General features: G+C 46.2%; 1 protein-coding gene across 2 annotated transcripts in view; it reads left to right on the top strand.

The window, feature by feature from the left end:
- SMAD2 (SMAD family member 2) overlaps positions 1 to 25,404 on the top strand; it is a 98,859-nt gene that overhangs the window by 52,608 nt on the left and 20,847 nt on the right. The window contains exons 3-4 of one of the 2 annotated variants that reach the window (XM_068251392.1): positions 14,165 to 14,254; positions 23,689 to 23,882. In XM_068251392.1, coding sequence (XP_068107493.1) covers positions 14,165 to 14,254; positions 23,689 to 23,882 — 284 coding nt within the window. The remainder of the gene's footprint in view (positions 1 to 14,164; positions 14,255 to 23,688; positions 23,883 to 25,404) is intronic. The other variant, XM_068251400.1, reaches the window with a different exon arrangement.

Here is a 25,404-nt window from a genome sequence, read left to right on the forward strand (position 1 = left end):
TCTCAGCGCAAACGTGGCTCCTGCACCATTTCCTGAGCGCTTGTGTAATGTTGCTCTATGGGAGTGTTCTCACATAAGCGATGAGCTTTCTTTCTCAGCGCAAACGTGGCTCCTGCACCATTTCCTGAGCGCTTGTGTAATGTTGCTCTAGGGGAGTGTTCTCACATAAGCGATGAGCTTTCTTTCTCAGCGCAAACGTGGCTCCTGCACCATTTCCTGAGCGCTTGTGTAATGTTGCTCTAGGGGAGTGTTCTCACATAAGTGATGAGCTTTCTTTCTCAGCACAAACGTGGCTCCTGCACCATTTCCTGAGCGCTTGTGTAATGTTGCTCTATGGAAGTGTTCTCACATAAGCGATGAGCTTTCTTTCTCAGCACAAACGTGGCTCCTGCACCATTTCCTGAGCGCTTGTGTAATGTTGCTCTATGGGAGTGTTCTCACATAAGCGATGAGCTTTCTTTCTCAGCGCAAACGTGGCTCCTGCACCATTTCCTGAGCGCTTGTGTAATGTTGCTCTATGTGAGTGTTCTCACATAAGTGATGAGCTTTCTTTCTCAGCACAAACGTGGCTCCTGCACCATTTCCTGAGCGCTTGTGTAATGTTGCTCTAGGTGAGTGTTCTCACATAAGCGATGAGCTTTCTTTCTCAGCACATACGTGGCTCCTGCACCATTTCCTGAGCGCTTGTGTAATGTTGCTCTAGGGGAGTGTTCTCACATAAGCGATGAGCTTTCTTTCTCAGCGCAAACGTGGCTCCTGCACCATTTCCTGAGCGCTTGTGTAATGTTGCTCTATGGGAGTGTTCTCACATAAGCGATGAGCTTTCTTTCTCAGCACATACGTGGCTCCTGCACCATTTCCTGAGCGCTTGTGTAATGTTGCTCTATGGAAGTGTTCTCACATAAGCGATGAGCTTTCTTTCTCAGCACATACGTGGCTCCTGCACCATTTCCTGAGCGCTTGTGTAATGTTGCTCTAGGGGAGTGTTCTCACATAAGCGATGAGCTTTCTTTCTCAGCGCAAACGTGGCTCCTGCACCATTTCCTGAGCGCTTGTGTAATGTTGCTCTATGGGAGTGTTCTCACATAAGTGATGAGCTTTCTTTCTTAGTGCAAACGTGGCTCCTGCACCATTTCCTGAGCGCTTGTGTAATGTTGCTCTAGGTGAGTGTTCTCACATAAGCGATGAGCTTTCTTTCTCAGCACAAACGTGGCTCCTGCACCATTTCCTGAGCGCTTGTGTAATGTTGCTCTAGGTGAGTGTTCTCACATAAGCGATGAGCTTTCTTTCTCAGCACATACGTGGCTCCTGCACCATTTCCTGAGCGCTTGTGTAATGTTGCTCTATGGGAGTGTTCTCACATAAGTGATGAGCTTTCTTTCTCAGCGCAAACGTGGCTCCTGCACCATTTCCTGAGCGCTTGTGTAATGTTGCTCTATGGGAGTGTTCTCACATAAGCGATGAGCTTTCTTTCTTAGTGCAAACGTGGCTCCTGCACCATTTCCTGAGCGCTTGTGTAATGTTACTCTAGGTGAGTGTTCTCACATAAGCGATGAGCTTTCTTTCTCAGCACAAACGTGGCTCCTGCACCATTTCCTGAGCGCTTGTGTAATGTTGCTCTAGGGGAGTGTTCTCACATAAGCGATGAGCTTTCTTTCTCAGCGCAAACGTGGCTCCTGCACCATTTCCTGAGCGCTTGCGCTTCAATGCGAGGTATAAGAAAATCGCTAAGCGCTCTAAAAAGTGCTTTGAAAACTGTTTTTGTGAGCACTTTTGCTCACAATGTATATTAATTACATTCAGTTCCAGGTCAGAGTTCACTACTTGATTTGTCTTCAGGAAGAGAAACTCAAATCGCCTAACAAAAATGATTAGAAAATGCTTTAAAAATTGCAAATTGCTCTGAAAGTGCAGGAAAAAGTGCCCACAAAAGCGCTCAGCACTTGCGATTGCGCTGGTGATTTAGAATGTGAACAAGGCCTTAAAGGATACCTGAGGCGAAAATAAACAATTGTATCTATCTTCCTTCTCCTAAAAATGACTTTTCAATATATTCCACAGTTTTATTTTGTTTAAATCTACTTTTTAAGTTTTAACTGTTTTTGTTTTTGCTCAAAGACACATTCATTGAAGTATGCCAAAGCTAAAATCTATGAACTATTGACCCTTTTTATATCTTTCCTGCTCTCAGAAGCCATTTTCTGCTAGGAAAGTGTTTTATAGTCGGAATTTTTTATCAGTGAGGGTCACACTGTAGTCACTTCCTGTCTGAGTCAGGACTGAGTCAGCAACTTACATACCTGATATTTAACTCTTTCATTTGTGTGCTAGGCACTGTACATGCCCATTTCTATCTCGTCATGTCACCTCAGGTGTCCTTTAACCTCCCTGGCGGTAAGCCCGAGCTGAGCCCGGGCTATGCCGCGCAGGAGGATTTCTCAGGCTCTGTTGGGGCGATTCGCCCCTCTCAAAGTGCTGTGCGCGTAGCCAGCACTTTGCTAGTCGCGCGCACAGCTCGATCGCCGCTGCTTTGCAGCGATCGCCCGCACGCAGCGGCGGAAGAGGCCCCCCCCCCCCCCCCCTGCCAGAGCCCTACGCTGCCCGGAACAATGAGTTCCAGGCAGCGCTATGGGCTGGATCGAGTGCGCCTGACGTCAGGACGTCCATGACGTCATGCCGATCGTTGCCATGGCGACAGGAGAAGCCAAACAGGGGAACGCGTTATATACGCGCTCCCCTGTTTGCTATTGATGTCGGCGACGATCGCACTAGAGGGCCACATGCGCCCTCTAGTGGTGTTTCATGTAGCTACCACTCTGGTAGCTTTACATGAAACAAAAAAAAAAAAAGGATTTTTGCCCATTTGGCAAATTAAATTAACGGCCAGGGAGGTTAAAGAGACACTGTAATGAGAAAAACGTCCTCTGGGGGTACTCCCCTCAGGAGGGGGAAGCCTCAGGATCCTAATGAGGCTTCCCACGCCGTCCTCTGTCCCACGGGGGTCTCGCTGCAGCCCTCCGAACAGCGACCCGACAGCCTGTTCAATATTTACCTTTCCAGGCTCCAGCGGGGGCGCTCTTTCAGCTCTTCTGACGGAGATAGGCGGAAATAGCCGCTCTCCATCGGGTCCGCTCTACTGCGCCGACGCAGGAGACTTGCGCCTGCGCAGTAGAGCGGCCGGACGGAGATTGGCTATTTCCGCCTATCTCCGTGGGAAGAGCGGATACTGTGCCTGCGCTGAAGCCACAGAGGTAAATATTTACATCGCCGCCGCTCCGGGAGGATTTTTGCCGCCACCGTGGGACCGAGGAGGACGGGGGAAGCCTCAATAGGATCCGGAGGCTTCCCCCACCCGAGGTGAGGACCCCCAGCTGACGTTTTTCCTTACAGATTTTCTTTACGGGAACTACAGATACTGAGAAAATGACAGCTTGTATGTTTATTTCCCGCTGGACCAGGCAACAGTGTCCTGTCTTTGCATCAGCTGAGTGCTGTGTTGGAAAACTTTGTCCATTCCCTTCTATTCCTTCATGGTGAGCTGTTTTTTGAAGTGTCTTCGTACAGCACCTACCCCCCCCCCCCCCTCCCCTTTCTTTCTATAACGGTAATAGGAATGCTTGGCTGAGCTGTTTTCCTCTCTGTAGCTGCTCAGGTGCCCTAAGGGTGATTGCACGGCGCCTCTACCTTAGCAGAGGTATTTCTTTCTTTTCTTTTTTTTTTATTTATATTACATAACTTGAATTCATTTTGATCAAAACCGTTCTTATGTTGGAATGAAATGAGCCTGTAACCGGAGACCCGGCTATTGGAGTTGTGTGTCACTGCACAAGGCTCTACAGGAATTGTTGAGAGCGGTTTCACACCAGGGGCAACAGCCGAATCACAAGATTATCAAACCCGAAAAGCTGCATGTGGCGTTTCTGCAATCCCAGCGCTGCAGTGTGAATGCCTCCCATTGGGAGACACTGCACCAGAGCTTTACCAATCGCTGGTGATTGGCAAGTGCAGCACAATCCCTCCATCATAGTCTGCAGTGTGAATGCTCCCATTGGGAGACACTGCACCAGAGCTTTGCCAATCGCTGGTGATTGGCAAGTGCAGCACAATCCCTCCATCATAGTCTGCAGTGTGAATGCTCCCATTGGGAGACACTGCACCAGAGCTTTGCCAATCGCTGGTGATTGGCAAGTGCAGCACAATCCCTCCATCATAGTCTGCAGTGTGAATGCTCCCATTGGGAGACACTGCACCAGAGCTTTGCCAATCGCTGGTGATTGGCAAGTGCAGCACAATCCCTCCATCATAGTCTGCAGTGTGAATGCTCCCATTGGGAGACACTGCACCAGAGCTTTACCAATCGCTGGTGATTGGCAAGTGCAGCACAATCTCTCCATCATAGTCTGCAGTGTGAATGCTCCCATTGGGAGACACTGCACCAGAGCTTTGCCAGTCGCTGGTGATTGGCAAGTGCAGCACAATCTCTCCATCATAGTCTGCAGTGTGAATGCTCCATTGGGAGACACTGCACCAGAGCTTTGCCAGTCGCTGGTGATTGGCAAGTGCAGCACAATCCCTCCATCATAGTCTGCAGTGTGAAACAGCCCTTATATAGATTACAGCAGGAAATGTATGAAAAACTAGCTGATGGCCCGGCGTTGCCCGGGTATGTATTTGGCTGGTGTTGGATCTGCCCACTTTTTCTAACACAATTATTCAATGACCTAGTTGTGAGCTTTGTGGTCTTTGGCATCAATAATTTGCATTGAAATGAAACAAATCTCATTGGCTGTTTCTGGCTTCACCCCCTTTTTAAAATTGAACCCCAGTCACCCAATAACCAACTGTACCAGGTTTGAGGCTTGTGCCATTAACAGTGCAAGAATGGCAGCAATTAAAGTTTCCCCTTGAAAATTAATAGGTAAATTTTGATTGGCTCTTGTAGGCTCCACCCACTTTTCTGAATATTAATCCCAGTCACCCAGTGACCAACTGTGCAAAGTTTGAGAACCTTGCCATTAACAATAATGGCTGCAGTTTACATTTTCCCAGTGAAATTTGTATTTGTCTCCACCCACTTTTTGGTTATGGGGATAAAAAGTATCCTATATGTTCTTCCAGGTAATGTACTACGTGTGTGCCAAATTTCATTCAAATCTGTTCAGCTATTGGTGCGTGATAGAGTAACAAACATCCAAACTTTCACATTCATAATAGTGAGATTGATTGAACTACAGCATGGCACTTCTCGATCCTGTCCGATCAATAGTTTTCACCACCCATAATTGTGCTGAGGGGTGTCAGTCAAGTGAGAATGGGATGGGGAAGGTGGGATTGATGCTTCTCATACTGCAACATTAGCCAATCAGCAGGACATAAAGTGCTGATTTTCTGATGGGGGTGGGGGGGGGGGGGGGTCCGGTAGGGATAAACCAAAAATGGGTAAGAATATGTTTATCTGTCATAGCATTACTCAGATATAACAGTGTATTAACACATAGACAAATAGGGACAATTTCATTATGATACCCGAAGTTACGCTTAGAGGACCTTCAGCCTAAACAAACATACTGTCGTTAAGTTACATTAGTTATATTAATTAAAATAGATAGGTTATATAATCTCTTACCCACCCTGTTTTAAAAGAACAGGCAAATGTTTGATTTCACGAGGGCAGCCATCTTTTTGGTTGAAAGGAGGTGACAGGGAGCATGAGATACAGTTCCAACTGTCCTGTGTGCTGATCACCTCTCCCAGTTGCTAGGCAACGTGAATAACAACATAGGAAATCCTATCATGCTTTGCACAGCATCAGGGAAAAAAAGCCTGGGCAGTTTTCTTTGATAGGTGGAGCTTAGTTAAAAATTCAGCTAAAAATGATGCTTTGGTAAGACAAACAAAGTTCTGATGCTGCGAAACTGTTAAAGACACACCAAGCCTTTTCAGTTCTGCTGAGTAGATTTTTAGTCCGGAGGTTCACTTTAAGGTATGCATTATCTGCATCACCAAGTAACCCATCATGCTTCTCACAGAAGTGTATCCTCTGTTTCTTTTCTGCTTTCTTTTGTTGCCTACATGGCAGCTGGTATCTTCCTGGTGGTGTCATAACTATGCACAGAACGGGAATTCACAGCAGTCTATTCTCCAGTCGCTTCAGCCTGTTGACAGAAACGGTTAACAATTGGACAGCAGCTGTTCAGAGCCCATAGTATAAAGAGAGAAGTGACCAGAAGTCAGGCCTGAAGCTTTTAGTATACACTTGCAGAAGCCATAAAAACTAAATGGCTTTTAATCTTTTTTCATGAGACAGACAGTTAATGTCCACTTTTGTCCTCTTACTGTTTCCACCAGAAAAATATTCACTCAATAGTAAAGTTGCCTGAAGCTCACAAGGCTGATAAGTTTTAAATAGGAACTCCAGTGAAAATAATGTAGTAGAAAAAGTGCTTCATTTTTACCATAATTATGTATAAATGATTTAGTCAGTGTTTGCCCATTGTAAAATCTTTCCTCTCCCAGATTCACATTCTGACATTTATTACATGGTGACATTGTTACTGTGGGCAGGTTATGTAGCTGCTCCTAGCTGTTTTGGCTGTTAGAGACAGCTGTAAACAGCTAATTCCTGTCTGTGAACATTGTTACATTGTGGCAGTTTGCCCAGAGTACCGCGGTACTCAGAGCTTCTTGTGGGAGGGCTTTCAGCACAAAATCAGTCATACAGCGCCCCCTGATGGTCTGTTTGTGAAAATCATTATATTTCTCATGTAAAAGGGGTATCAGCTACTGATTGTGATAAAGTTCAATTCTAGGTTGGAGTTTCTCTTTAAACTACCATTGCTGTTTGCCAGTGGTATATGCACAGGCCAGCTCTCAGCACTAGGGGTACCTGAGGTTACCAGTGGAGGCCGAGGCCATACAGTGCTCTGGGTACGGGAGCAGACTCTTTCCTCTGTTTCCTGCCGAAGTGCTCTGCGAACCGATAATTCCCTCTGTGGTTGTGGCGGACTAGATCTAGTCCGCGACTTTGCTCCAGAGGTTGTATGGCTGCCGCATGCTCCCTCCATCTAGTCCACCCTTTCTCGATCTGTGCATGCGTGCAGTCATCACAGCCGGCACTGTTAGGGAAATTGCCTGGAAGCCATACCTAGGGGGTAGGTCAGCACCATGTTGAATATGTCACCTATGTGTACTGAGGAGAATTTATAGGGAATTTAAGGGAACCGGGTATAGCGAAGAGAGCGGGTCATTATTCTGTATGGGTGGCTGTGTCGCTGGGCGTATTTTTTAGGGGGATTTGCACCATGATGAAACCTATGGCACAGCCAGTTCAGAGTAGTTCTGTTGTGTCATTGCATCAGACATTAATCTATAGAATGCTATTATGTACACTTGAACACCGCTTAAAGGACAACTGTAGTGAGAGGTACATGGAGGCTGCCATATTTATTTCCTTTTAATCAGGGCTGTGGAGTTGGAGTCGAGGAGTCTGAGTCGGAGTCGTGGATTTCATAAACTGAGGAGTCGGAGTTGGATGATTTTTGTACAAAATCCACAGCCCTGTTAAGTATTAGACTAAGGAGTTGGAGTCGAGGAGTCTGAGTCGGAGCCATTTTGGGTACCCGGAGTCGGCGTTGGAGTCGTGGTTTCAGAAACTGAGGAGTTGGAAGATTTTTGTACCGACTCCACAACCCTGCTTTTAAGCAATACCAGTTTCCTTGTAAGCGATACCAGGCAACTGGTATTGGTTAAATGGAAATAAATATAGCAGCCTCCATATTGGAAATTAATATGACGGCCTCCATATCCCTCTCAGTTCAGGCATCCTTGAAATTGGGAGGTTATGTACTTCAGCACTACATCTAAAGTATATATGCAATTGTAAATTATTTTCTTAATCCGTTCCCAGCTACCTGCACTTTGTGGACTATCTAACCAGTAAGATCTATATAGTAACTGCAGACTAGCTAGAGTGTGAATTCATTGAAATCTTTTCTAATGTAATTTGCCACCAGCTCTTGTTTAGTGTTATAAAACCACATTGATAAAATAAACCTATATCAGAACATACATGATTTTCTTTCAGCCTGTACAGAATAGCGCTACTCTTAAGGTGGCCATACAGCAAGCGATTTTGGTGGCCAGTCGACCAACAGACAGATCTCTCTCTGATCGGAAAGAGATCTGTTGGCTGCTAAAAACTGCAGGCTGATTCCCTATCAGTTGCAGTATGAAATCCATCTGTAATCGTCCTAGTGACACTGCCTTGCTGCCACCACTGACCGCATCCCTCAAATGTACATGTTACCCCCCTGGTACCTGTGTATTCATACTTTACCCGTCTGCCACTGTCTCTGCACTCTTGTTCCTTAGTTGTGGTGTCGCACACGCGTCCCACGTGCAATACGCTGGCAACCATGTTGAGCGCGTGTTACATGTACATTGGGGGGGCGTGGCCGGGGGGTTCCGTCGTGTTCGTCCAATATTATCACGCGCTGTGACTGCCGCACAACAGGCCTGGAATTGATTGAATTGTCGGTTGGGCATGCTCTTGGCAGCACTGATTTTCCATCAGATTCAATAATAATCGAATCTGATAGCCGATCCGTTGCCGAATCTACAGATGTATGGCCATCTTTAGAATCTCACAGGTTTCTTATCGGAGTATTCACTTTCCCTATGTGATTGTTTGCAGACTTATGGGGTTTCTGAATGTTTTCTCCCATCTTTATTTCATAAAACTGTTCTAATTTTTTTCTACAGATTGTCTTCCTGACGTCTCAGTGCAAATAAATGGAATGTGGACTTAAAGTGCAACTAAACTGAGCAATTCCTATCTGTTCTAAAAGATTAGCCACTAGCATGATGACTTGTATGGGAGAAAGTCCACGTTACAATTTATGGGAATCCTAAAAAAGTTTTAACTTGGTTTAACTTCTGCAGAAGGCACTGAAAGGGTTAGGACTAAAGGCTCATACACACATCAGACCATAGTCTTTGGAAAATGAAAGATCACAGACCAATTTTACCCCCTTCCGTGTAGTATGAGAGCCATACCTACACAGTCTATTCTATGGAGCTGAACTCCCCATCAGACCGAAATCTTTGCAAGATGCTGCACACAAAGATGATGTAGACATTCAAAAGATCTGTTCCTGCAAAAGATCTGTTCCTGCAAAAGATCTGTTCCTGCAAAAGATCTGTTCCTGCAAAATGCATTCATAGTCTATGAGATCTGCAGATCATCATACACACCTTGTTTAACAGACATTCATCTGCCGATCAGATCCACCAGGATGGATTTTCAGATCTGCAGATGATTGTCTGATCTGCAGGTGAATGTCAGTTAAACAAGGTGTGTATGATGATCTGCAGATCTCATAGACTATGAATGCAATTTGCAGGAAAGGATCTTTGGCAGGAACAGATCTTTTGCAGATACTGATCTTTTGTGTCTGTACAGCACCTGTGTGTGCAGAATCTTGCAAAGATTTTTTTTTCTGATGGGGAGTTCAGCTCCATAGAAAAGACTGTGTACGGATGGCTCTCATACTACATGGAAGGGGGGTAAAATTGGTCTGTGATCTTTCATTTTCAAAATACTATGGTCTGATGTGTGTATGTGGCCTTAGTGTTTACTATATGAGGAGAGCTGCTTTGGCAGAGATTTAGAGCTCTCCTGCAGTATATTCACAGCTGCTGATCACAGCAGTACATTTTTTCAGCAATTATATGTGGAATAAAGACTTTTTCGTGGTGTGCTGTCCAAGTGGTCAAGTACGCTTTAACCATCTTTCACGATATTAACACAAAAACTGGTACCCCCAGTTTTAGGAGAGAAAAAAGCAACTGTACTTCGATCATGTCCAGCACACACGTAAAACCACTAAGGATACAAACACTGCTTTGTAAAGGACACTGTTTTTACACACTCCAAAGCGCTGTGATACAAAGTGTCTAAACAGTTGACACCGCATCAGTTGTGCTTCGGTGCAATGGATTCCGTCGTTACAAGCAGAACCTGCAGTGTAATGAGTCAGTTAAAGAAATATTAGTCACAGAAAAAAAATTTTTTTACTTGCCTGGGGCTTCTTGCAGCCCCTTGGAGTCCTTCTGTGCCCACGAGGTCGTCCTGAGCCCCCTCCTTTTCATCCGATTTCTGGGCGAAAACAATTTAAAGGATAGATTTGAACATGCTGAAAAATTATCTTGAGCGCTCAATCGAGTACGCAGCGGTAATGGCATTGGACATTGCAACAACCGACATACACGACAGACCCCTGGCCAATGCCGTCCACCCCCTCCTCCAATTCAGGGCCCTTTTCCACTAGCTGCGTTTTTGCCAAAAAAACGCATGCGTCTGCTGATTCTTAAAGAGAATCTGTATTGTTAAAATCGCACAAAAGTAAACATACCAGTGCGTTAGGGGACATCTCCTATTACCCTCTGTCACAATTTCGCCGCTCCTCGCCGCATTAAAAGTGGTTAAAAACAGTTTTAGAAAGTTTGTTTATAAACGAACAAAATGGCCACCAAAACAGGAAGTAGGTTGATGTACAGTATGTCCACACATAGAAAATACCTCCATACACAAGCAGGCTGTATACACCCTTCCTTTTGAATCTCAAGAGATCATTTGTGTGTTTCTTTCCCCCTGCAGCTATCTTCCACTGAAGTGTCAGGCTGTTTCTTCCTGCAGAATGCAGACAGCTCTGCCTGTATGTAATTCCTCAGTATGTGAAAGCCCAGCCAGCTCAGAGGAGGATTTATCCAGCTTGTAAAAGATAATAGAGCAGAGAGAAGCTGCACTAATCTAAATAACACACAGCAGTGTGCAGAGAGGGGCCTGGAGGGGGGAGATGCATCACAGAACCACAACACTGAAGAACTTGGCAGCCTTCCAGACACAGGCCTGACAAGTCTGACAAGAGAGAGATAAGTTGATTTATTACAGAGATGGTGATAGTAGAACGTGCTGCAGTAAGCCAGAACACATTAGAATAGCTTTTGGAACTTGTAGGATGATAAAAAACAGGATGCAATTTTTGTTACGGAGTCTCTTTAAGTGCAGCCTTTTTAAAATAAGAATCTTGGGTGGCCTTTTCCACTGCTGCATTCCGTGTTTTGTTTTTTTTTAAGGGCAAACTCATGTCTGTGCGATTATGATGCGTTTTGCATTTCAATGAAAAGTATAGGAACGCATGAAAAATGCATAGAAATGCTTTTGCGTATTGCTTTAACCACTAGTATCTATTTTTAAAAATCAAGACAACACTTCAGAATCAATCAGAAAAATGCAAACTCATAAAAAACGCACATCAAAATTGGTCAAAGTTTTGCAGTGGAAAAGGACCCAAGCGCATGTATGACCTCACTACATACGCAACGCTTGCATACCCAGGTGAAGTATTTAAGATGGACTCAGGGAGTGCTTGAACTTGTCATAGTCTATCACAATATATTATAATAAATCTGAAGCGTATTAATAATAATAATAAAAAAAAAATACTTAATGAGAGGGAGGACTCTGGGTCCTATAAAGCTTTCCTGTTCCTCTCCTCATCTCCTCATTCACCACAGGCTTCTCTGCTTAATTCTCCCACCGCTGGAGGTTTCGGAAGTCTTCGGGAGCCAGAGTTCGTGAGAGAGGGCACTTGCGTGTGCGTGAGAGGGCACTTGCGTGTGCGTGAGAGGGCACTTGCGTGTGCGTGAGAGGGCACTTGCGTGTGCGTGAGAGGGCACTTGCGTGTGCGTGAGAGAGGGCACTTGCGTGTGCGTGAGAGAGGGCACTTGCGTGTGCGTGAGAGAGGGCACTTGCGTGTGCGTGAGAGAGGGCACTTGCGTGTGCGTGAGGGAGGGCACTTGCGTGTGCGTGAGGGAGGGCACTTGCGTGTGCGTGAGGGAGGGCACTTGCGTGTGCGTGAGGGAGGGCACTTGCGTGTGCGTGAGGGAGGGCACTTGCGTGTGCGTGAGGGAGGGCACTTGCGTGTGCGTGAGGGAGGGCACTTGCGTGTGCGTGAGGGAGGGCACTTGCGTGTGCGTGAGGGAGGGCACTTGCGTGTGCGTGAGGGAGGGCACTTGCGTGTGCGTGAGGGAGGGCACTTGCGTGTGCGTGAGGGAGGGCACTTGCGTGTGCGTGAGAGAGGGCACTTGCGTGTGCGTGAGAGAGGGCACTTGCGTGTGCGTGAGGGAGGGCACTTGCGTGTGCGTGAGAGAGGGCACTTGCGTGTGCGTGAGAGAGGGCACTTGCGTGAGGGAGGGCACTTGCGTGAGGGAGGGCACTTGCGTGAGAGAGGGCACTTGCGTGAGAGAGGGCACTTGCGTGAGAGAGGGCACTTGCGTGAGAGAGGGCACTTGCGTGAGAGAGGGCACTTGCGTGAGAGAGGGCACTTGCGTGAGAGAGGGCACTTGCGTGAGAGAGGGCACTTGCGTGAGAGAGGGCACTTGCGTGAGAGAGGGCACTTGCGTGAGAGAGGGCACTTGCGTGTGCGTGAGAGAGGGCACTTGCGTGAGGGAGGGCACTTGCGTGTGCGTGAGGGAGGGCACTTGCGTGTGCGTGAGAGAGGGCACTTGCGTGTGCGTGAGAGAGGACACTTGCGTGTGCGCGAGAGAGGACACTTGCGTGTGCGCAGTCTTTGGGTGCTTGAGTGCTCCTGAAGACTTCCGAAGTCCACCCGCAGCAAAAGGGAGCAGTCTCCGACCTGTGGGTCAGAGACTGCTAACGAGGAAGCCTGCAGGGGAATGAGAAGATGAGGAAAGGAATTGGAAGGCTCTGTAGGACTCAGAGGTAAGTATCTGTTTGTTTTTTTACGTTTGTTTTTTTTTTTTTATGCTTCAGACTCCCTTTTATGTTTTGAGATTTATTAAAAAAAAAAAAAATCAAAACAAAGCTGAACGTACAAATGTATATTAGTTCATTCAAACAGCAAGAAATATTAAGGGCCAGTTTCCACTATCGCGAATCCGCATGCGTTGTCCGCATGCGGATTCGCAAAGCCAATACAAGTGGATGGCCCTGTTTCTACTTGTCAGTAATCCTGAGCATTTTTCTGTGCAGGAGAAATCTGCACGGAAGAGCCCTCAGAATTCGCACACCGCTATGCTAATGTATTTAATAGGGAAATCGCATGCGGTTTTGGCATGCGTATTTTACCGCGATTTCGCATAGAAACTAATGTTAAATCACACAGGCAGTGACATGATTAAAATCGCATAAATACTAACCTATGCGAATTCGCTGTAAAATACACATGCGGAATCGCGCCCGCATGCGATTTCATCAGCGCGGAATCGGAGGAGATTCCGCACCGCACAAGTGGAAACGGGCCCTTACAGTATACATACTTGTGATGTAAGCCTAACAAATGTATGTATCACGGGGTACCCAAGATGATTTTACTCACAGAATGGAGGACTTGACCAATGCAGTCATTAATACAGGGGTACAGGCATTAATAATCTAATTAAAAAAATAAATAAACCCTGCAGTAGGGCTAAGCAAAACAGAAGTTTGCCTTCTTGCATGGCATTTTTAGTAAGCTTCTTGGTCCTTTGTAGTCCCTTACACACACCAGGAGTTCTGGCGCACCATGAGCTTGCTGGGCAATCTGTAACTATGAGAGCCACTCTGGTGAAGTTTATCTTCTAGTTATTTGCACTGAGAGTCAGTAGACTATTTTCTGAGCTCTCTAGAAAGCAGGATCACCGACGCAGTGGATCTGAGTGCAGACCAGTCTTTTATTGCTATTTTCTATAATGTAGCTTGCCTACCTCTTTCACCACAGCGCCCCCTGCTGTCTCATGCCTGGGGTGCAGTTGCTGTAACAGACCTGTAACTTGTCATGTGTCAGTCATGTTTCCGCTGTCATTCAGAGGAGGTGACGAGAGCCTCACAGCACTGTGAACCCTTCGCACCGCTGTGTGTTTAGCTTTTTTTGTTACTTTATTTTTTATTTTCGTTTTCCAACATTGTCATAGCTTTCAGTCACCTTATTTTCCATTTAACCCCCTTCCTTTACACTAACGATGCCATTCTTTGTATCTTTATATGTGAAGGAAGTGCTCTGTACATTTCTCCATGTTTTGACCTTCATGGTATATCAAGTAACCATGCTTCCATGTTCACATCAATTTTTTTTGTTTTTTTGTTTTTTCAATTTATGCACAGCACTTGCTCTGAGATTTGGGGACTGAGTACACCAAATACCATAGATCAGTGGGATACCACAGCCCTATACAGCTTCTCTGAACAAACCAGGTGAATATTCCGCAAATCTGTTGCTTAGACCTCAGGGTGGGGGGAGGAGGAGGAGATTGGATTTAAAGGCGGGGTTTCTTTTTAATGTTGACGCAGGATGCTTCTTCTAAAACGATGTGACCTCTAGTATATGGTTATTATTTTTTATTTTCTTTGTGCTTTCTTCCTTCTCTATTTATTTTTTTCTAGCTGTGGTTTTGACCAATTAAATAGTTCAAATGGTGCCTTTCTTCTGCACACTGTTGAGACAGCCATTTTATACCATATTGATCCTGCAGCCATATTGATCCTGCAGTTCACTGCAAGGAGGCAAAGCGCACCCTCACGTCTTAGCTGACGTCACTGCCGCCTCCTGATTGGCGGTTACCACTTTGTGCAGACTACAAGGAAGCTTTTAATCCGGTGATTGCCTACCCGGCCTACACCGGCAGACCCCAAAGTATAGCTTAGCATTTTTGTTTTTACTCAACCCATCATTCCACGGTTATTTTATCGTATGGAAGACAAAGTCCGGCACTTCAAATTTCCAACAGTGTTAGCTGTTTGCTTTTGTTTGTGTTTTTTTTTTAATTATTATTGCTGTTCATTTTTTTTGTCTCTGTTTTTGTTCATTTCATAACCATTTACATCTGCATTTGTGTATTGACATTTGCAGCTAGTCCTTGTATTGTAATGTTTTGGAAGGAGGTCTTTTAAATATAGATTTCAGTATCTTAGGTTGCTTTTTATATTTTTCTTTGCTGTGCCTCTTCTTCAAATACCCCCCTTATTATTTTTTTCTGGCTGATCTTGTTGTTGTGTGCTTCTACGCCTAGAATGTGGGTTCTTAAATATGTGCTAAGTTTTAGGGCAAAGCCAGAGTAGACCAGGTTAAAGAGGGGTACAGTGGGGAATTACCTTGCTTTTTTTTTGCGGTTCTGCACAGTGGTGAATATTTTAGGTATATCGGAGTCTTGCTTTGCGGCTTGCTTACATTTATGTTCAGTGCTGTTGGCGGTCTTTTGTGTTTTTTTTGCATGACGATCTAGCATCTGTTTGCCGAAGCTTCTCTGTATGCTTACTATAAACTCAGCTGCTACCGTACATATCGAAAGTATCTCTCTAACTTTTTGTTTTTATTTCCTCCTCTCAGCTGTCTACGGCCAAGTGTGTGTGTGTGTGAGTGCGTGTGGTTTTTTTTGTTTGTTTGTTTGTTTGTTTGTTTTCCGGGGGAGGTGGTAAATATGGTTCCCTGCACAAATGATCTTTTATCTCTTAAAAGTGATGGGAAGCTGTTGAAGTGTGCAACTAACAGAATGATCCCTGCAGGGCTTCTCTCTACAGTATGAAGGTCGGAAGGATCAGAAACTATGCGCAGCCTTCAGATATCCACTTCCACGAAGGCGTTAAAGGACCACTGTAGTAAAACAGTTGATGATTTGTTACTCTGTAGTTTTTCAAAAAAGGTAAGATTTGAGGCAAAACCCCAGCGGAACTCCTCCCACCACACTTCTCATAGGTGCCTTTGGCTAATACTCTCCGCCCTCTCCCGCCCAGCAGACTACACTGTTCCTCTTCACACTAGCATGGCTTGTTGTCTGGACTCCTCCCTGCCCATAGGCAAGAAATAGGTTATCTGTTGAATGGGCAGCTCGGACAGATCCATTGGAATATGGTAGCAGCAGCATACATTAGCTATTTGCTCTGTTATAAATGGTGAGTGATGAAAGGCAAAGAAGTTTGCTTTAGATAGTGCAGGGATGGTCTGGTGCCCAGGATATGTATTATTAGACCTGTATCTCCTTCGGGGCGATCCCTTCACTTCCTGTCGCAGTGACCGCTTTCATGACGATAGGAAGTGTTGGAAACTCAATAGCAGGGACATTGAAAGGATAAATGACTGATGGTCTGAACTTTCATTGTCAGAGGTGGTGGTGGTTCTAGGTCACCATGAGCTATCTGGGTATTCATAGAGTTGTGTTAAAGGAGTTATCAAGGCAAAATGAACAAAATAAGCGCTACTTACCCGGGGCTTCCTTCAGCCCCAAGCTCCCAGCATGTCCCTTGCCCAGCTGTTCGCCGCAGCTCCCTCCCGGTCCCCGGCGATGACGTCAGATCGGCCTGTACTGCGCCTGCGCGAGCAGCGCTGTCAATCACCGCCACGTGGATCGGAGCGCCTGCACAGTCCGCTCCGGTCCACGTGGCGGTGATTGACAGCGGCGCTCGCGCAGGTGCAGTACCTGGAGGTCGGCCTCGCGTCATCGCCGGGGACCGGGAGGGAGCTGTGGCAAGGGACATGCTGGGAGCTTGGGGCTGGAGGAAGCCCTAGGTAAGTAGCGCTTATTTTGTTCATTTTTACCTTGATAACTCCTTTTAAAGGAGCACTATTAAGAAAGTCTTAAAATGTAAAATACATGTAAACACATACAAATAAAAAGTACATTTCTTCCAGAGTAAAATGAGCCATACATTACTTTTCTCCAATGCTGCTGTCACAGTAAGTCATAGAAATCTGACATTACCAACATGTTTTGGGCTAGTCCATTTCTTCCTAGGGAATTCTCAGCATGGCCTTTATTCTTTATAAAGACATTACCTGAAAAGCATTTATTCAGAAATGTTGGCCAGCCTCCCTGCTTGCTTCACACTTTTTTGGCAGTGGGACGGAGCAACTTCCATTTTCTAAGTGCTTTTATAAATAAAGAAAACCCTGAGAACCCGACCCCCCATGAAGAGATGGGCTACTCTAAAACCTGGTAATGTCAGATTTCTACTACCTACTGTAAGTGACAGCAACATAGGAGTAAAGTAATGTATGGCTCGTTTTACTCTGGAAGAATGTACTTCTTTGAATGTGTTTACAGGCATTGTAAATTTGAAGATTTTCGCGATAGTGGTCCTTTAACCTGCTGGGCGGTATGGTGGAGCTCAGCTCGTCCATCACCGCCATTTTCATGAAATAAAAAGGAGCACACGCAGCCGGCACTTTGCCAGCCGCGCGTGCTACCTGATCGCCGCCGCAGCGTGCGAAAGAGGGCCCCCCCTCCCCAAGCCCAGCGTAGCCGGAACAAACAGTTCCGGCCAGCGCTAAGGGCTGGATCGGAGGCGGCTGACGTCCATGACGTCACTCCGCTCGTCGCCATGGCGACGAGGTAAGCAAAACAAGCATTGCGGCCTTCCTTGTTAATTCTGATAGCCGACGCGTCCGGAGCGCCCTCTAGTGGGCTTTCATGCAACCAACTTTCAGTTGGCTGCATGGAATAGTTTTTTTTTTTTAATTAGAAAAAAAAAACCCTCCCGCAGCCGCCCTGGCGATCTTAATAGAACACCAGGGTGGTTAATCCCTGCCATGGCGGTGATTAGGAGTAGAAAGTCAGAAGCAAACTGTCTGCATGTAGAGCTGATGTGGCTCTGTAAGATGTATAAGCTATAGGCTTGCTATACATCAGTAGTTCTGGTTGTAATTCAGGCTTCAGGAGCATAAAGAGATGAATTGCATATTCAGTAGTGATGCATCGTAGGAAACCACAGCTGCTCACTTAAGGAGGAACTCCAGTGAAAATAACGTAATGTAAACGCATTTTTACAATAATTATGTATACAGGATTTAGTCAGTGTTTGCTCATTGTCAAATCTTTCCTCTCCCTGATTTACATTCTGACATTTTATCACATGGTGACATTTTTACTGCTGGCAGGTGATGTCACTGGAGGGAGATGCTGCTTTTTTGGCAGTTGTAAAGCGCTATTATTTCCTACAATGCAACAAGGCTCCCACAGTGTGATGTTAGAACCATGGTCCTGGCATCACACTGTGGGAGGGGTTTCGCCACAATATCAGCCATACAGACTCCCTCCCCCCGGTGATCCGTTTGTGAAAAGGTAAATATCTCTCATGGGAAAGGGGGTATCAGCTACCGATTGGGATGAAGTTCAATTCTAGGTTACGGTTTCTCTTTAAAGGACAACTGAAATGAGAAGAATATGGAGGCTGCCATATTTATTTTCTTTTAAACAATACCAGTTGCCTGGCAGTCCTGCTGATCTATTTGGCTGCAGTATTGAGTGAATCGCACCAGAAACAAGCATGCAGCTAATCTTGTCAGATCTGAGAATAATGGCAGAAACATCTGATCTGCTGCTGCATGCTTGTTCAGGGTCTATGGCTGAAAGTATTAGAGGAAGAGGATCAGCAGGATAGCCAGGCAACTGGTATTGCTTTAAAGGAAATAAACATGGCAGCCTCCATATCCCTCTCTCTTCATTTGTCCTTTAAAGCTAAATTATCACAAATACCATTTGAGATGAGATGTAAATATTCTGAGCTTGCATGCAACTATCATGCAGCTTGGAGCTGAACCAAACAAATTCAGTAGCTGCAAAGTTTTTGTTTTGCTGCGTGCCAAGCTGCACGCTATCTGCATGTAAACCAGTCTGCGTGTCCTGCTGATATGCAGTAGGACGGAGGGCTGATAGAGCAGCACTTGAGTGACGTCACGCAGGAGCCCCGTTATAGGAGGAAACAGTGGTCTTGATGCTTGGCCGATTCCACCTGCCAAGCGGATCGATGGCCGAGGGAGGATGAGAGCTGCTGTACACACACTGGGTTTTAGCAGGTCGTTATAGGCTGCCTCGGCTGATTTTTCGTCTAGTGTGATTTTCCTCTGCATTAGTTCATTATTGTCTCAATTGAAAATCTAAAATGCGTATAAGCGTCCCTAGGCATCACTGGTCACCCCTCTAGCAAATACTAGCAGTGTGGACACCTCTTGGCTGATGCTTGTTGTTACTGCAGAAACGTCAACCTTCCAGTGAATGAACGCGCTGGTTGGCTAGGAGCCAAGCCACATGCCTGTGCAGCATTCATTGAGAGCAATTTGTCTCAGCCCTGCTTCCCTCAACATAGAACAGCACACTTTGCTATAGCTGAACAGCACTAATAACAATTTAATACGAATGAAAACACGTGGATGAGGCTTTAGGTTTTTGACTGCTCCCTTTTAGGCCCGGTTCACATCTGCGCTTGGAGCCGAAAGATTTCGGTGAGCGGATCCGGTCTCCGCTTCACCAGATCCGGAAGGCTCTGTCCGTGGCCCGGTTCACACAGTGAAAACAATTCTGATCAATGATTGATCGGATCCGTTTCCACTCAGCAAATACATACCTAATCTTCAGTAGCAGCCGGCGGTAGAGGCTTCCGTCTTCTTCCGCTGTGACTACACAGCATGTCATGTGACTAGTCACATGACACGTCATGTAGTCACATGACACGGAAAAGTGGAAGCCTCTACTGCCGGCTGCTACTGAAGATTAGGTATGTATAAACCCTTCCTCACCCACCCGCCTGGCTGCTGCACCCTCCCGCCACTCAGGTTCACGGTGGCCCATGCCCTTATCCCCTGTGGAACGGTCCGTTTCTTCACTCGTGTGTAGAAACGTTCCGTTTCCCATTGCCCCAATGCTGCAGCATTAGTTGTCCGGATCCGTTCCGCTGGGCAGAACGGTCCGGAAAATTAGGGCCTGCAGCAATTTTTCGGTCCGGCGACCGGAACGTATCCGTACCAACGGATGCATGTGAATGGATCCATAGGTTAACATTGGATCCTTTCACATCTGTTCCGTTTGTACAGTATACATTCCGGCTCCGACCTGGAAAAAAACACTAATGTGAACCGGCGTAAATGTGAAGCTAAAGCAGGGCAAAAATAAATTTAGAGACTTACCTCAGTAGAGGCAATCTCCTGGACAGTCCTAAAGGCTTCCCTCCTCCTCCTCGAGCCCAACGATCCAGTGCTAGGAACCCTCTAAGCATACGGGACAGGGGCTTATTGGATGTTCACGCTCCTCTCTTGTGTACGAGCGCAGCTGTAGTGCGCATGCATGACTACCCATAGTGCCTGCCGGGTCACTCCAAGCTGCTCATGCAAGGTCACTGCGTTCTAATGGGCACATGTGGATTGTACTTGCGCATGCGCAGTACGGTCGTGCTCTTCCCAGAGCACAGCCGCAAAGAAGAAAAGGGTGCCAGCCAGCAACAGTGGGGTAGAGGAGGACAAGGGGAGTCTCTGGAACATCTAGAAGCTTCCCTCTACACAGGATTGGTTTAAAGAGAACCTGTCAGCAGTCACCACTTGGTATTACTATTGGGTAAATTTGATTGCTGTTCTACACTGTAGTATAGATCCTGCTCCAATCTCTATTTCAGGTAGTAATCTAATCAGTGTCAGTTGGAACTGTTACCATGCAGTGGCTTTGTACTGCTCTGTGCAAAACAGAATTGTTACTCTGCCACTGACTCTTCTGGCCATTGAGCTGTACAGCGTCATTCGCTTCATATTAAATGTGTTCCAACTGATTGACTCTCAATATTATTGATCAGACTCCATGTGTGTGCCAAGACTAAACGGGGGGGGGGGGGGGGTGCGGGGTGGGTGGGGGGGGGCTTAAGAGCCCCTTTTCTTCTTCTTCTACTCTGCCTTTAAACTTGTTTTTATGGCGTTTTCATATGGTAATCCTTAAAGGACAACTGAAGTAAGAGGTATGTGGAGGCTGCCATATTTATTTTCCTTTAAAGTAAATGGGAACCGCATAAAAAAATTAAAAAAAATGAAGCAAATACTTACCTAAGGCGAGGGAAGGCTCTGGGTTGTATAGAGCCTTCCGTCTCCTCTCTCGGTGCTCTCTATCCTGTGGTGTCTCCCCCCCCCCCGTTTCAATCCCCCGCTGAAAGGGTATTTGGAAGTCTTTGGGAGCTGTGTCCTCCCGATGACCTGCGGCTCCATACTGCGCAGGCGTGAGCATGCAGGAGAGCGTGCTTGCGCAGGTGCAATACAGGGCCGCCCTTCTTCAGGAGCACTCGGGCTCCCTGAAGACTTCTGAAGCCTCCTTCGGCCGGGTAAAGCAGTATTTGACTAATTTAGTCAAATACTGCTACCGGGCGAGCCAGCACCGGATCGAGGGGACCAGAAGAGGAGCGGGAAGGCTCTATAGGACCCAGAGCCTTCCCTCTCCTTGGGTAAGTATCTGTCTCATTTTTTTTTAAATGCGGTTCCCATTCACTTTAAGGGCTCGTTTCCACTGTAGCGGTGCGGAATCGCCTGGATTCCACCGCTGAAGAAATCGCATGCGGCTGCGTTTCCCCATGCGGATTTCCCCGCGATTTCGCATGGCAAGGAGCCAGGCGAATTTAACCATGTCACTGCCTGTGTAAAGTTCCATTGCCTTTCATGCGAAATCGCGGGGAAATCCGCATGACAAAGCCGCATGCGATTTCCCTATTGAATGCATTAGCGGCGGTTCGCCCACATTCCTGCCGCACGCGAAATCTGACGACCCTGTCGTGCAGATTTTTCCCGCACCGAAAGCCGCCGCCGCCGCACACGTGGAAACAGCCCCATCTACTAACATTGAGTATGCGAATCCGCATGCAGTGCCCGCGTGCGGATTCGCTATAGTGGAAACGAGCCCTTAGCAATACCAGTTGCCTGGCTGATCCTCTGCCTCTAATACTTTTAGCCATGGCTCCTAAATAAGCTTGCAGCAGATCAGGTTTTTCTGACATTTAATGTCAGATCTGACAAGATTAGCTGCATGCTTGTTTCTGGTGTTATTCAGACACTACTGCAGATGAATAGATCAGCAGGGCTGCCAGGCAACTGGTATTGTTTAAAAGGAAATAAATATGGCAGCCTCCATGTCCCTCTCGCTTCAGTTGTCCTTTAAGGATATATTTCAATTTATCTGAACAGTTTCCATTGGGTTCTTATGTTTGCTTTAAGATTTTTTTTTTTTTTTTTTTTTTTTTTACGAGTAGCTAAATTTGATGAATGCACAGCCAGCAGCTACTCTCGTGGACAGACATTTTACACGCACACGCACACACGCACTCGCATGTGAGCACGGCAGAGCTCAGACATGACATGAGACTTTTTACTCCGAGGAGGGGTTAGAACTATGAAGATGGTGGGTAAGCAGTGGTGAGCAGATGGGTCTTAAAGGATACCCGAGGTGACGTGTGACATAATGAGATAGACATGTGTATGTACAGTGCCTAGCACACAAATAACTATGCTGTGTTCCTTTTTTTCTTTCTCTGCCTGAAAGAGGTAAATATCAGGTATGTAAGTGGCTGACTCAGTCCTGACTCAGACAGGAAGTGACTACAGTGTGACCCTCACTGATAAGAATGTTCCCCTTTTTTATCTCTTTCTTGCTCTCAGAAGCCATTTTCTTCTAGGAAAGTGTTTTGTAGTTGGAATTTCTTATCAGTTAAGGTCACACTGTACTCACTTCCTGTCTGAGTCAGGACTGAGTCAGCCACTTACATACCTGATATTTACCTCTTTCAGGCAGAGAAAGAAAAAAAAGGAACACAGCATAGTTATTTGTGTGCTAGGCACTGTACATACCCATGTCTATCTCATTCTGCCACATGTCAGTTGTGGTATCCTTTAAAGGCCTGCTTTGAATGAGTTGAAGGTGGGGACAAGCCTGATGGGGAGAGGGGGGGAGTTCCATAGAGTAGGAGCAGCTTTGGAGAAGTCCTGGAGCCTTGCAAGTGATGCAAGGGGCGAACATTCCTAGACCTGTACAAAGGGGAGGTATGATGGGTGGATTTGTATACCAGGCAGAGCAGTTTTTAATGTAATTCTGAGGTGGACAGGGAGTCAGTGTAGGTACTTCCGAAGAGCGGTGTAAATAGTGAATGAGCCAGACAGCTGTGTTCAGAACAGATTGTAGGGGGCCGGAGTATTGTCTCAGGAAGTCCAGAAAGTATGGCATTGCAGTAGTCCAGATGGGAGATGACCAGAGCATGGGCCAGGAGTTTGGCAATGTCAGTGGTTAGGTGGGAACAAATTACAGCAATGTAGTGAAGATTAAAGTAGTGGAAAACATCCCGGATGTGGGGGCAGAAGGAGAGTGCCAAATCAAGGGTGACACCCAGGTGGTGTGTTTGAGGGACGTGGCGGATAGATTGTGATTATTATTTAAACTTCAGTTTCTGGCATAAAATTGGCACACTAATGGCCCAGTATTTTTCTATGCACCGATCTAGGTCAAGAAACCGTAAGGATCCGACAGGAATATCCAGCGCGGCCGATTGGTTGTTTTGGAGGTTGGTCATCACCAGGGTGCCCACAGCAGTCTTGGCGCACCCGCAGGCGGGCAGTTACTTGCTCGTCTGACTTTCTATAGGTGGACCGGGGGATGCACTTGTCACACTTCTCCCGCACTCCCACTGATGGTGAATGTAAACATTTGTGTTGGGAACCTGTTCAGCCACGGTGTGGAAGAATCTCTCTCTCTTCTTGTGTGTGAGTGGAACGAGTGGAGTGGCCTCTTCTCTGTTTTGTTCCTTCCAACTCTTGCTTCAGTGTTTACTGTTTTACTGTAAAGCCACGAGATAAACCTTTATTTTATTTTTCTCTTTTAATTATCCACCCTTCTGCTGTCCAGGTCTCTCGACGGTCGCCTTCAAGTGTCCCACCGTAAAGGGTTACCCCACGTCATATACTGCCGCCTCTGGCGCTGGCCAGACCTGCACAGTCACCATGAGCTGAAGGCCATCGAAAATTGTGAATACGCTTTTAACCTTAAGAAAGACGAAGTTTGCGTCAACCCTTATCACTATCAGAGAGTGGAGACTCCCGGTAAGTCCGCGGTAATCTGCTGAATCAATGGTTTTGGGCTATATCTATGTGTTTTACTGTTTGCCTGTTTGTTTTAGGGGAACTGCGGGAACTTGAAACTTTTCCACTTTTCAAATTCCTAAGGGTTACTAAAGCCAAATAAAAAAAATCAGCCCCCTGGAGTCATCCAGTGCCCATGTCATCCTCAGAGAGCCTCCAGCGTGCAGCTGCGACCCCCTCAAAGTTGGCCAGTCAGAGGCTACCAAAAATTTGGTTTGATTTTGCTACTTTGGCCCCCCCTAGCACTCTCAAAAAGAGTGATCTGGCCCTTGGCCTAATCGCTTGGACACCCCTGCCTTAAACTCTGCCCATCCTGTTGCCAGACTGCCTTCTCCAGGGCCCAAATTTAACAACCTTATGTCCAACCCTTAGCCTGCGTCCACAGTTGCCAGGGTCATGCCGAGGCCAGCCACAGCAGATCCATTGTACCCTGTACTGTGACAGTCTCATTTGTTCACACCTCTCTGTTGGTGTCTGTTGTAACGGACATTGCATGCTATCTGAGACAGGCTGATGTTAGTCTGCTGTCAGGAAATGTCATGCAGGATGAGACTTTGCACTGCAAGGGACACAATGGACATGTCCAATGGATCCTATACTGAACACTCAATCTGTAGACATCCTTTTGCCCCTTGTGGTCCAATCTGGTGAACTGTATGATTTTCCAGCAATGTACACCTAGCTTTATTTCTGTTTCACTGTGACATTAAAGTAGACCTGAATCTCTGAACGTCCTTTCTGCTCTGAAAGATACGCAACAACACAGTGTGTGTTTGTATGTGTGCGCGCTGCGATCACTCAAACGCCTTGACTGATTTGAACGAAACTTGGTATACAGATCCCTTACTACCTGGGATATGTTCTGGGGGTCTCACGCCCCCACTGCACACCTAGGCGGAGCTACAAACAGTCAATCAGATTTTACCCATTCAAGTCACAACTTGGCACAGTTGCTCACTTGCCCACACTTCACACAGTTGGTCACTTGGTGACTGAAATTACAAATCCAAGAAAAGTGGGGGGAGCATTAAACAGCCAATCAAATTTCAACCATTCATTTTAAATGGGAAAATCTAAACTGTAGCCATTTTTAAAATGTTGATCGCAGGGTTTTCAAACTTGGCACACTTGGTCACTTGGTGACTGGCATTAATATTCAGGAAAGTGGGGGGAGCCTACAACTACAGCTGGATAAACTGCTTCCATTCACACAATTTTGATGCCAGTAACCTGAAAGCTTACAAATTCAATGAGTGACTGTGTGTCCAGGTCACAAAAAGTGGGCAGAGCCAAATACAAATTTCACTGGGAAAATATAAACTGCAGCCATTCTTACACTGTTAATGGCAGGGTTGTCAAACTTGACACAGTTGGTCACTGGGTGACCGAGATAAATATTCATAAAAGTGTGTGGAGCCTACAAGAGCCAATAAAAATTCACCTATTGCTTTTCAAGGGGAATATTTAAATTGCTGCCATTCTT

Source organism: Hyperolius riggenbachi, chromosome 1 (genome assembly GCF_040937935.1).
Source record: "Hyperolius riggenbachi isolate aHypRig1 chromosome 1, aHypRig1.pri, whole genome shotgun sequence".
NCBI lineage: Eukaryota > Metazoa > Chordata > Amphibia > Anura > Hyperoliidae > Hyperolius > Hyperolius riggenbachi.